The sequence below is a fragment of the Ovis aries genome, chromosome 5 (assembly GCF_016772045.2).
Source record: "Ovis aries strain OAR_USU_Benz2616 breed Rambouillet chromosome 5, ARS-UI_Ramb_v3.0, whole genome shotgun sequence".
NCBI classification, from domain to species: Eukaryota; Metazoa; Chordata; class Mammalia; order Artiodactyla; family Bovidae; genus Ovis; species Ovis aries.
The window spans coordinates 94,126,062-94,139,100 of NC_056058.1; the positions used below are offsets into that span (position 1 = coordinate 94,126,062).

The following is a 13,039-nucleotide window of genomic DNA, read 5'->3' on the forward strand; positions in this document are numbered from 1 at the left end:
TTTGGCTTCGCTAGGTCTTAGTTTGTAGCACGTGAGAACTTTTTAGTTGCAGTGTGCAAACTCTTAATTACAGCATGCGGGATCTAGTTCCCTGTCCAGGGATGGAACTCAGGTCACCTGCACTGGGGGCTCAGAGTCTTGCCACTTTGGACCAACAGGGCAGTCCCAGAATTTAAAACTTTTGTTCATCAAAGGACAGAATCAAGAAATGAAGGGACAAACTGCAGAATGGCACAAAATTTTCAAATCATACATCTGATAAGAGGTTGATTTTCAAAATATAAAGAATGCATACAATTCAACAATAGAAAGACAAATAATCCTATTCTAAAATGAGCGAAGTAAATAGACATTTCTCTGAGAAAGATGTACAAATAGTCGATAAGTACATGACCAGATGTTCAGCAGCATTAGTCATTAGGAAATGCAAATCAGAACTCAATTAGATACCACTTCATAGTTTGTGAAATATGGAGAACAGTTTGGCTGTTCCTCAAAGAGTTCAACATAGAGTTATCCTGGGACTTAGCAACTTCGCCCTCAGCTATCCAAGACTTCAAAACATATGTTCATACAGGAAGCATGAATGTTCATAGCAGTATCATTCATAATAGCTAAAGAGTCGAAATGACCCAGATTTCCATTAACTAATTTGTGGATTAAAAAACAATACAAGCGGTATGTCCATACAATAGAGTAGTATTTGTCTGTGAAAATGAATGAAGTACTGATACCTGTTACAAATGGGTGAACCTTGAAAACATCATGCTAAGTGAAAGAAGGGTGGAGAGGCAGCTCATGGAGGAAACCTAGAAATCCCGCCATTTTCCTCAGCCTTTTGCTCTTCTGATCCTGGACAGAAAGTTTGTGCTGGGAATCTCTGATTGATATGCTTTCACTTCTGTAAACCATAAATGCCCAACATTGCCTCAGCACCCCTTAGAGAACTTGGCACTTAAGATTGAGTCATGTGTCTGCCTGGGTTCACTGTATCTCAGTCCAGGTTGACTGGCCCAGAAATGAACACCTAGGGCAGGGCAAACATCATAGTTCGGGCAGATCGAATCAAGTTCTGCAAACTCCACAACCTTGGGTCTTACAGGGACTCAATCCATCCATTCAGAGGAGCTTCAGGGCTGGGTAAGAAGCTGATTTTCAAGGTGGTCTCTGAAGTGAAGTCACTCAGTCGTGTCCAACTCTTTGTGACCCCGTGGACTGTAGCCTATCAGGCTGCTCTGTCCATGGGATTCTCCAGGCAAGAATACTGGAGTGGGTTGCCATTTCCTTCTCCAGGGGATCTTCCCAACACAGGGATCGAACCCAGGTCTCTGAGGTAGTGATAGAGTAACCAACGTGTCCCAATTTGCCTGAGAATTTCCTGACTTCAGCACTGAAAATCCTGCGTTTAACAGGGACCCCCTTACTCCTAGGCAAACTTGGTGGTTGGTCTTCCAAGAATGTTTCACAAATCGTTGTTTACCTTTACTATGTTCAATATTCTCTAATTTTATTCTATTTGATTTTTTGTAAAGTGCTGCCATGAACCACTACATTGCTTTCACATCTTCCTTATGTGACAGGACCCGCGCTGTTCTCAGTGGAAACAGCATCTGCTCAGTAGCAGATCACCCAGCAACTCCAAACTTGTTTGACACAAAGTCTCCAGAGCCCACTAAGTACCAAAGATTTTGTAAGGAGTGAATACATTTTGGTTTTCTTCCACCTTATACAGATACATTTTGGATTCATTTCTATTCCTGATTGAACTTTAGAGCTACAGTGTGGTGGGTGAAAAAGAATGACCCCCCCAGCGCCCCCACCAAAGATGTCCACATCTTAATATTGGGACGCTCTGAGTTTATTACCTTACAAGGCAAAGGAGAGTTAAGTTTGCAGATAGCATTAAGGCTGTTAATAGCAGACCTTAAAATGGGAAGATTATCCTGGATTATCCAGTTGAGCCCAATGGAGCCACAAGGGTCCTTAAGAGGGGAAGAGAACCGATCAGAATGGTTGGATGCGAACAGGATCCCACTGGCTTTTGCTGGATTTTGCTGGCTTTGAAGATGGAGGAAGGGGCCCCACCTGCCAAGGAATGTGGGTCACTCTAGGAAGTGGATCTTACCCAGAGCCTCCGGAAAGAAATGCAGCCTGATTTTAGCCCGGCGTGACCTATGTCAGGCTTTTGGCCTACAAAACTACAAGCAAGTGATGTTATATGCTTAAGCCATTAAAGTTTGTGATAATTTGTTGCAGGAGCAGCTTCAAAATAATCTGAATGCATTTAGAAATATCTAATCTGACCACTTGCTAAGAAACCGGTAACTACAAATCCCACAATGTTTACCTCTGAGGAAGGAGCTCTAAGCTTCAGACGAGTTAGTACAAATGCATGTCAAGTTACTTGGCAACAAGAATATAAACAGCTTCAGAAGCAGCCAGGTGGAGAACAGAATCGCCCACATCTTCCAGACTGTGTTCCTTGGTACAAACTTCTGCATTTTTTTACTTTAAAAAAGAACAGAGTTAATTTGAAAGACGTAGAAATCATCACTCATGATAATTTTCTCATTTATGGGAATTCATTGAGTGATAAAAATTGAAGAAATGACACCTCTTAGAAAGTCCCCGAGTAAAGATAATATCTAAATCCACATCTCTTAGGTCACAGATTCATCTGAAACTCTTTTTCAAAAAATGTGCTTATATACCTACACACACGGCTTTGCACTTGGTTTTGTTGGCTTTACAGCCTCCTTAATGTTTATCAACTGGAGTTACAGCAGCTGGTTTAAATGACTATTTTCATGATATCATAGTTGCTATCAGTGAGAAATAAACTTCTTGGAAAATATTCATCCGATAGAGCACAAATTAGCACACTAGAAACAATATTATCTTTATTCTGGTTAACTCTGAGGGACTGGATTTTCTTCAAAGGGCTTATTATCTTTTTGCTTTGTCGTCAACAGGATCTAATCTGATACTTCACTGGGAAAGGATGTGGACTCTTAAATCCTACAACTGTGAGCACTGCGGGAGTGACTTTATCAGCGGCAGGGCTCTGAGGTATCACTTTCAACAGAAGCATCTTGGAAAAGTTCACCGTGAAAAATATGACCAAGAAGTCCTGAGCGGGAAGCAACAGGGTCACAGTGAGGTACAGCAAGTGAAAGTGGGGGGCAGGGAGCAAGAACCTCCTCCTTTACCTAAAATACTCATGCTTTGTGTCTGTTGGCTTTGTTTTTTTTTTTCATTCTCTCATGAAAATTTATTAACAGAAAACTGAAAGGAAAAACTCGTGGCCACAGGCCACAGGTCAGATGCAGTGGTTAAAGCCGTGTGTCTGTCTTCTGGGCTCTAAACGACCCATCCTGCAGAGCTGCTGTGAAGGGCACTGGGCAGAATCCCTTGGACCCAGGCGTTGTATCCAGGGCAGGCGCTATTGTAATTATTATTCCAAAGCGCTTATGTGGGGATGGAGTCCTTGCAACCCTAGAATTTTTCACTTTTAATGTGTCCTTAGAGGTAGACTAATTGACTTCCCTTCCCTCCTTTCCCCTCCCCCGTTTTACAAATGAAGGATCAAAGACCCAATTAGGTTGAGTGATTAGCCCAAGGCCTGCAAAAGTAAACATCAGAAAAAGAACTGGGCTCTCATTCTCCTGATTTTATAAAACATAAACTAGTGCTTTCTTAAAAATACTTTTTTCGGCAGTATGGTTCTCATGGTTCATTGCTTTATTAATCTACAGCAGTTTTTCATCTGTGTAAAAAAAAAAAAACCAAACTAATGGACTTTGCTATGTTTTGAGAACATAGAATGAGAATTCTCTGTGCCCATGAATGGGAGCATTTAGTGAGAAGCCAAATGAAAACCAGCAGATCTCTGAAATAGCTCTTATAATTCCTGGATTAAGTATTTACTTTTCCTCAGTCTCCACGTGACAGGTCAACCATGGAGACACAGAAGCTACACTGGGAAAATCTAGAAGAAAGGAATGTGAATTACATGGCTACAAAAATATCAAAAACATGTAGGATGTGTTCTAGATGCTTTGGGACAGTCCTTAGTCGGGAGAACCACGAAATACAAGAGCATCACTTTACAGCCCGCAAAAGAGGTAACAGAGATGCCCAGTACTTTCCCTGTATGGATGTTTACGCAGCATAGAAACCGTCTTGTGGCTTCCCTACGTCAGAGCATTACAGGTTGCTTCCAAGAATGGCAAATAGAGAGTGCAGAGGGTGGAGCTGGTATGTACTTGAGATTGTATACTTCTGGGGCATGCATGTGTCCTAAGTCACTTCAGTTGTGTCTGACTCTGTGACGCTAAGGACTGTAGCCCGCCAGGCTCCTCTGTCCACAGGATTCTTCAGAAAAGAATACTGGAGTGGGTTGCCATTCCCTCCTCTAGGGGATCTTCCTGATGCAGGGATCGAACCTATGTCTTTTAGGTCTCCTGCCTTCGCAGGCGGGTTCTTTACCGATAGTGCCGCCTGGGAAGCCCATGCTCTTGGGTGTGGGGGATAATTCTGTAGAGCCACGTTGGCGGAGGGAGCTGGGAAGCTGAGGCGGTGTGCAGAGAGACGACTCAGAAGCAGCAAAAATGGGACAGAATGTCAGGATCCAAGTGGGAGTCAGATTATGGTCTGTCCATCAGAAATTACCACAAAACTAACGTAATACACCTTTTTGCTCTCATATTTATGGTTCTGCCCCCTGAAGTAACTGGTGGTTGCTGCTCTATAAAAGTCTTTTAAGATAAGAAAGCTTTTTTCGGGAAATAATAATTGGCTCCGAATATAAAATAGTCATTGAAAAATGATCAGTTTTTGGTGAAATGTCCATAAAAGGAAGGGTAACTGTTTCAAGCAAAGGAATCAAAATGTACAAAAACAAAAAAAACCCAACAATATGTTAATTTGGCATAATTGATAAAATTTAAAGAAGGGGCTGTGTATCCTCTGAGTGTTGATGTAAAATTTATTATTGTTTAGTCCTATGTTCTGATTTATAGTGTGATTTCTTCTGTGATCTGTGACTCTTTTGAAGTATGTGTTTTTAAAACTTTCTTAAAGTATGGGATATGTTAGCTATCTTGTTACTGATTTCTCATTTAATTGCACATTGGTCGGAGAATGTAATCTGTCTGATATCAGTTCTCTGATAAGTGTTGAGTTTTATCTATAGCTGAGTATATATTCAATTTCTATGAAACTTCCGTATGTGCTTGAAAGGGAAGGATCAGTTGAAAGTTCATTTCCAGAAAGGATTAGTGAGTTCTTCTTCAAGGCATTTGCCAGAGGCCTCTCTAAAATTAATTCTCCATGATAATATGAATTTGTTATGTAAACCTAAATGAGAGCCAGTTTATTATTGCAAATTCTCAGGGATTTTTTGGTGTGTGTATGCTCTATCCTGATGTCTAAAGCAGTAGAGAATCCACCTGCCAATGCAGGAGACACAGGAGATGCGGGTTCAAACCCTCAATTGGGAAAATCCCCTGGAGGAGGAAATGGCAACCCACTCCAGTGTTCTTGCCTGGAAAATTCCATGGACAGAGGAGCCTGGTGGACTACAGTCCATGGGATCGCGAAGAGTCAAACACAACTCAGCATGCACACACTATGATCTATCGAGTGCAAATTTATGAAATCTTCTGAGCTGTTGAAAGGCATCAGGATATGCCATCTCAAAATGTGCCAATTCAGCATATTGATTATTTTGAACTTCCCTGCGTCAGGGTCTTTTCCAATGAGCTGGTGACCAAAGTATTGGAGCTTTAGAATACTTGAGTCTGATTCTTGGTAGTTTTCATTTCTTTTCTGGAAAGGACTCTGTGCACATTAAAATAAAATAAGATCAATAAAATCTGTATGCTTTTCCTCTGGTTAATCAGTCTATTGTCACTTTTGCTCACAGGCCCCATTTACTGAACTTAGAGTTCAGTTATTCAGTTCCTTCCTGTGAAGTGTGTGGCCAGTCTTATCAGCATTTCTGATAAAATGCTGTCTTAAAACACAAACACACACATCCACTAGCTCACATACCTCTAATGTCCTTATTTTTAAAAATGTACTATCTTTTGATTTCTAGCTGTTGAATCAGTTTCTTCATTTTGAAAACGCTGTGCAGGTCTAAAGCAAACATTCCTCAGGTAGAATCTGGCCTGTGGGCTGGCAGTTTAAGACCTTTAGAATAGATGGCTTAACTTAGACTTCTTTATCCTGGGATCATTTTATTGAAACTTGATAACATACATGTTTTCCATTTAGAAACTTAAAGTGATTTATGAATCGGGGCAAAGACCTTTTCCTGACATAAGAATTTATATCTCAATTTATTCTCAGAGAAATTCAGCCATTTCTCTGTTGGGACTTAGAGTTAACATGCCAGCTAATTCCACAGGGACTGAACTCTGCTGGTTCCCCCTCACGCTTTACCAGCAGAGAGGGTAGGTCTACCTGTGACAGAACAAGGCAGTCCTGGTAATTCACTAGACATAACTTGCGTACAAAAGTAGATGCTTGTGTTAGACACACACACATCCATTTCTGTGCAGCAAATGTCAAATATTGATCCTTTCTCTATGAAGCCCAAATGTCCGCAGGATTTTCACCTCATAATATGTTGGAGTGTAAAGGTCCCCAAGAGCTACGGAGATATGCAGACCGAAAAATCTGCCCTGCCTCTGGTTCTCAAAGAGCTGCTTGTGCAGCTGAGATCGGTGCGTTGCTCCAGCTGATCCAGACTTCCTTTCCGGTGCCGGCCTCCCGAGTGATCCAGGTAATCTGAGCTCCCAGCCCTCAGGCTGGACCACGCAGCACTAAGGAAGCCATTCCTCTCTCCTGGAGGTGATGGACATCAATCGGGCAGGGCCACATGTTCAGAGGCCAGCTTCGCCTTCTGCAGCGGCTGTAAGAGGCCTGCTAGGAGCCCTTTGAAATGCCAGGGCAGGCTGCCGGCTAGCGGGGCAGGCACTCAACCATGTGACAGCTGGAACCCATTACAGTTGGCAGTTTTTGTCCCAGGGGCGAAAGTGCCTTTACATTGGCAGGGCCAAGGACTTGGCTCTCACTAGACCGATGCTTTTAAATGCTTGAGGGAATTTCAGGCAAAGGAGGTACGCCTGTCCCCCAGAGCCCCGTTTCATGCCTGAGCAACCTGCCTATGGAAGTGATTAGGTGCTGTCTTGATGGACTTCCTTTCAGCCTAAAGATAGTTCACTGTGTCTGGGAACAGTTGTCCACAGAGCACAGGGTCATTCTGTGAAAATTGCCCTGAAGGAAAATTCCCTGAACACAATGAAGGGATCCCAACGACAACGATGGTGTGGTTTCCCTTCTATCGTTATTATTTGTAACGTTAGCGTCACAACTACGTGCTATCTAATCAGTGTTTAGAGGGAAAAAAAAATACAGGACATAGTTCTGAGGGCATTTTTGTTACCATTTTTCCATTTCTTCAGTTTAAAGTGCACACGATTGTTATGAAAGTGAAAATGTTATAAAAGTGAAAATGTTATAAAAGGTGAAAATCCTTGTTTATTTAAAATAAAAATATTAACTTTTAATGTAACAATAGCAAAGATGATTTAAGAGTATGATTGAATGCTACCTAATATAGCAGTGGAAAAAGCCTGAATATGAAACAGCATATTTTCTTCTACAGAAATAAAGCATGATCACAGGAGCTAGAAATGGGGAGTCAGAGTTCTATTTCAGTCCCACGAGGTGCTGGCTGAAAACAAGGGCCATTGATCAACTAAGTTGTGAAATTGCTGTGCCCTATATTCCATTCTTGGAGGTTGACCGTACATGTTAGCACATTACAAACTCTCTCTGGTTAAGGAAGCGCTAAAAACTACATTTCCCACATTCCCTTGCTACTGTGACAAAATGGGTTTCCTCAGTTGGTTGTGCTACCACAAGACTGAGTCCAGAACTGAGTTAAGTCAGAGCCAAGGCAGGGGGGCACAGGGTACCTATTTTACCTAGCCCAGATGTAGCAGGTGCAGGGCGACTCTGAAGCCGAGAATTCTGGCAATGACTTCCTGTCTTTGGATTTGTAGCAGGGCAGGCATTTCTGGGATTGCACAGGCAGCTTCTTGATCCTTAGATGTCAACCAAGGCATATCATCCCAGAGTCAGCAGTTGCCATCACAGCTTTCAGAACAGGCTCTTAGCACAGGAAGCTCAGCTCGGTGCTCTGTGATGGCATCCATGGGTGGATAGGGGTGGCGGGAGGAAGGTCATAGAGGGAGAGGGTATATGTGTACACATGACTGATTCACGTCATTGTACAGCAGAAACTAACACACCACTGTAAAGCAATTATACTCCAAAAAACAAAAAAAGGTTGGCTAGGTCAGTGCCAAGAGTAAAATTGGCACATTGCTGCTTGCTTGAGCGAGCCACATGGTGCCTGACGGAAGTCCCCAATTAACATGCAGTAAATGGCAGAGGACTCGGAGCTTTACAATGTTTTCTACACTTCTTGAGAAATTGTGTTGTCACAGTCTGTTGACAGGTCACTTTTACCTTGTGGACGTCATGTTTCCCAAATCATAGGTAACAGCTTCTTTTACTGCTAAAGAGCTTCCTTTGGGAATTTGCAACCTAAAGTTTTCTTTGAGTGCTAAGTAGAGCAAGGCTGTGCTGCTAACTAACTTAAGTTTTGACTTTTATAAAATTATATTTAGTTAAGAGATTTGCAATAAGTACTCATTAATTATAATGACAGAATACTTTATTAAACTCATTGGTGATCTATTTGGAAATATAGCAAACAAATGCCCTCCCGAAGCACCAGTCACTTAAGGTTCTAACTGGTAGGAACGGGTTTATTTCAGGACATGTAGGTACCACATGTACTAGTGGTGAATTTAATTCCCACCTTTGTGGACTCCTCACAATCGAGTGGTTCTCAAGCAGAAAGTCAGAACTTCTAGCTCTCTTTTTTCATAAGGATTTTCAGACTTTTCCTACAAATTCTGCTTTCTTCCCATAACTGAACCTAAGTTCGGTTGTGAACCATCGTAGATGACTTTTTCTCCTGTCTTTTTTTCTTCCCCCAAGTTGAGGGAAAATAAAGTAGCACATATTTAAGCTTTTCACAGATTGCTGCTGCTACTAAGTCGCTTCAGTCGTGTTGGACTCTGTGCGACCACATACACGGCAGCCCACCAGGCTCCCCCATCCCTGGGATTCTCCAGGCAAGAACACTGGAGCGGGTTGCCATTTCCTTCTCCAATGCATGAAAGTGAAAAGTGAAAGTGACGTCGCTCAGTCGTATCTGACTCTTAGCGACCCCATGGACTGCAGCCTACCAGGCTCCTCCGTCGGCAGGATTTTCCAGGCAAGAGCACTGGAGTGGGGTGCCATCGCCTTCTCTGATTCACAGTGTTAATTGACCCTAAAACATGCTACAGCCAGGAATCTGCACTCCCCTCAAGGCTGGCTGAGCTTTTGCCCACATCGTGCCCTCTGTCTTCACAGGGTGGATCTTATGTGAAAGGGACCGACACCCAAGGATGCTCGGAGATTGACATTGTGCTGTTCAGTGAGGTGTTTGCCGATGTGAACCATTTCAAAAAACAACTGAGAGAAGGGTTGGAGACTCTGAGAGAAAGCTTGATGCGAACTGCATATGGGAACAGGTCTGGTTGAATGCATTTCTGTGAATTCTTCATTTCAAGGGTGAAAAAGACTGCCAGAGGAAACTCTTAGCACAGGAGACCATTATTGAGTAATGTTACTTGTATAAGTGAACATTAAATTCTTGGGAGAAAACTTGGAGAGATTGCCCCAGGACCTTTTTTTTTTTGTTTTTAAAGACTTCTAGCTAAACTTTCAAGGAAATTCATGAATTTGAGATCCTATGATTTAAGGACTAATTATATCTTCTCCAATACACCTTTATTCAATTTCCATCTCTTAGCTGAAATCTGACCCCGAGGAATGCAAACAGGAAATACTGAGAAAGGTACCTCCAAGAAGGAAGAATCTTTGGAGACACATTTGTCTGATAAACATTCCCTTCAGCAATGTCCTGGGGTCCTTTGCTGAACTGGCTGTGCTGACATTACATGCAAGCTTTCTTTGCCCTCAATGTTGAATTAGCCAGCTAGACAGAACTTTTGTGGGGGTTTTTTTTTGGTGAGTTACAAAAAGAAAAGAAGAAAGAAAAAAACTTGACACGTTGCTGTTTATTTTCCTATTTCAATTTTACATCTCCTGCTATTTTTTTCAGTCTAATGAATTGTGGATGAAAAAAAATGCAAAAACTATGTCATAAAGTGAGTAAAACATTTTTGGGGGAGAAAAATAGACCAGGCTGTGTGCCACTTCAATCCTAAAATAAGATCCATGTTTTAAAACAACCTCCCAGAACTGTTTATTAATTTAAATAATAGATTCATTACCAAGCCTTTGCTTCAAATTAGTATACAGAACTAGTTTGAATGTGTCTTTTAATGAAAAACACTACCTTTAGGAATACCAAACACCTACTAAATTGTGGTAGTTAGCAAAGACGTCAGATGAATGGCATGGTAGTGACTATAATGAAGCACGCTGGGGTTGGAAAGGCAAAAAGGGAAATGATGGAGTTTCACATACGATTATGCTTTGAACAGGGAAAGACCACCTTTAAGAAAAGAAAAAAAAAAAGAAGAAATAGGAGAATGTGTTTTTCATTTTTACCCATTGCTTCTTCCAAGTTTTCCCCATTAAATTTGTAAACTATAGGTTACATTATATCATTGTTATTATTATTTATCAAAATAGGACAGTTAAAGTACTCTCAAGGCACATTAAAAATAAGAGTTGGGGTATATTGCTTCCCTGGTGACCTTATTTGGAATCAAAATCTTTGTCCTTCATTGTTATGTCCTAATTCTATACTCCCTGCCCACTCAATGTCAAAGACCCTAATTGATGAGCTCTCCCTAATTCCTTTTCCTCTCCTCTGGATCTCAGGCAGGCACCCTTCTCCTGGACAAAATATGCTTGAAGCTTTTATTTTGTTAGATTTCTAGAATGAATTTTGAAGTAGAACCTATGAAAAAGAACAGCTCTGAAAACCTTCATTTACTTGTTCTAATTGTTCCTGAAAACAAGCAAGCTCATTTTCTAAGCTCTATTCCTTCTATGCTTTCAACTAATTAAATAATTTAATTGAAAAGCCTTTAAAGTTGAACCGAATTCCCAGGCAACCACCATTCTTTCCTTCATGTTTATTAAATGCGTATTCTTTTTCTCAGAGTGATTTTTCAAGGGGCTATAATGGTTTTAGTTCAGCCCAGAATATGCCTTATCCCCTATTTTGTTTTGCTGAACGATTTTGGCAAAAAAAAAAAAAAAAAGAAAAAAAAGAAGCATATTTGCAGGAAGAATGAGACTTTAAGGCAGCCTGAGTGGAAAGGATTGTGAAGTCAGGAAAGGAGGTAGATTGTCCAGGATGTTCCCTTGCACTAATATCTGTATGCAGCAGTTGCTTTTTCTGGCTTTATTCTCTGCTTTTCAGAGCAACCAAGACCATACTGTGACTCGCTTGAGGGGCAAATTGAATTAAAAATGGAAAAGAAGCAGATCTGTGAGTCTGACAGTTGGTTTTGACTCCCACCCACTGAGAGAGTAAAAACGTTTATTGTTTCAGTTGATACCTGGTTTTTGGTGATATATTGTTTGTTGCTGTTATTTTTAAAGCTATTCAGTTACTTTATTTTGAAAGATGAGTGTGAGAAAAGCCTTTCTTGTCCTTTGGAACAAGTCCACGTCTTAACCTACCAGTAACAGCAACTGTTCTATGTCAGTCATTTTCTGGGCGCTGCTTATGAATGAAACCTCAGGAGACTTGCCCCGTAAGCCCGAAGTACTAGAAATCGTTTATGCGCCAGAGGCACTGGGCTCCTCTCTGCACACACTGGTGTGTTTATTATTGAAAACCACAACGGGGAAACATATTCTGAGCTTTTAATAAGACACTGCTGTAAAAAAAGCATCATGTCTATAACTTGTAAGTTATGTTTGTGATTGGGATTTCTGCCCATTAGCTCTTATTTCTAATTTCTTTGATTTAGAGATCTCAGAAAAACAAGAAGCTCTCTTTATATTATCAGGTCGGATAACTTAAGACCCTTTTCTGATACATGATCCTTTTAAAGCCACATGACAGGACAGAGTTGTCCTGGCAAGACGTGGCCAAGACAAAACACGCTGATGGACTAGGCTGAGATAAAGTGGACAGTGGCGAATACATCATCTGAGGACTCGTGACCAAGCACTGCTAGGATCCCTGTCCCATTTCCACTGATATTAATAGCAAACATATTTTGAGATACTCATTGGATGGTAAGCTTCATGTAAATTAGCCTAGGATAGTACTGGCATTCTCATTAACCTTCACCCATTCTAAAAGTGATCCGAACTCCCCAGTTGATTCAATATCTCATTTAAGCCCTCTGGCATCCACAAGAGTAAACTTTACCCACGTAGGACAGTGTCTACCAAACACAGAGTTTTTATACTGAGCATAGCAAAATCTGCCTCTAAATGATGACAGGAGTGTTAGGCTACTGATTCGTTTCATTCGTTTTCACCCTTCCTGACTGAGAGAGAAGGATATGCTCATGATAATAACGATTTAACATATTCCTTTTGTGGTGTGTGTATGGATTCTTTACCACTTGAGCCACCTTCATGTTCTTGACATTTAGAGAAAAGTGCTGAGGGGTTTTAAAATTTCAGAAATCTCTGTTAAATTTAAATGAAAGGACATTGTATATATATAATTGTTTTTTTTTTCCCCCCTTTGGATGATGCCTTTTGGCTTGTCTTTCAGGTCACTAAGTCTCTTCTGCTATATGTAATTTTTGTTAAATTTTTCTATAAATCTAAGTTCAATTATTTTTTTTGGTTCTATAATTTCCATTTTTTAATATATAGAAAATCTATCTCTGGTTTAATTTTTCACCTTTTTGTCTCTTGCGCTGTCTAGTCCTCTGTTCACTGAACATATTAATCAGTTAAAATC

The 13,039-nt window shown here is 40.9% G+C and overlaps 1 protein-coding gene across 1 annotated transcript in view; it reads left to right on the forward strand.

Annotated features, from left to right (window-relative positions):
• The first annotated feature begins 2,373 nt into the window (after positions 1–2,373).
• The window catches only part of LOC114114973 (2'-5'-oligoadenylate synthase 1-like), a 28,763-nt gene continuing 18,097 nt past the window's right edge, over positions 2,374–13,039 (forward strand). The window contains exons 1-5 of the mRNA XM_027970641.3: positions 2,374–2,485; positions 2,973–3,160; positions 3,938–4,124; positions 6,600–6,790; positions 9,502–9,662. Of these exons, the coding sequence (XP_027826442.2) occupies positions 2,389–2,485; positions 2,973–3,160; positions 3,938–4,124; positions 6,600–6,790; positions 9,502–9,662 (824 nt within the window). The 5' untranslated portion in view covers positions 2,374–2,388. The remainder of the gene's footprint in view (positions 2,486–2,972; positions 3,161–3,937; positions 4,125–6,599; positions 6,791–9,501; positions 9,663–13,039) is intronic.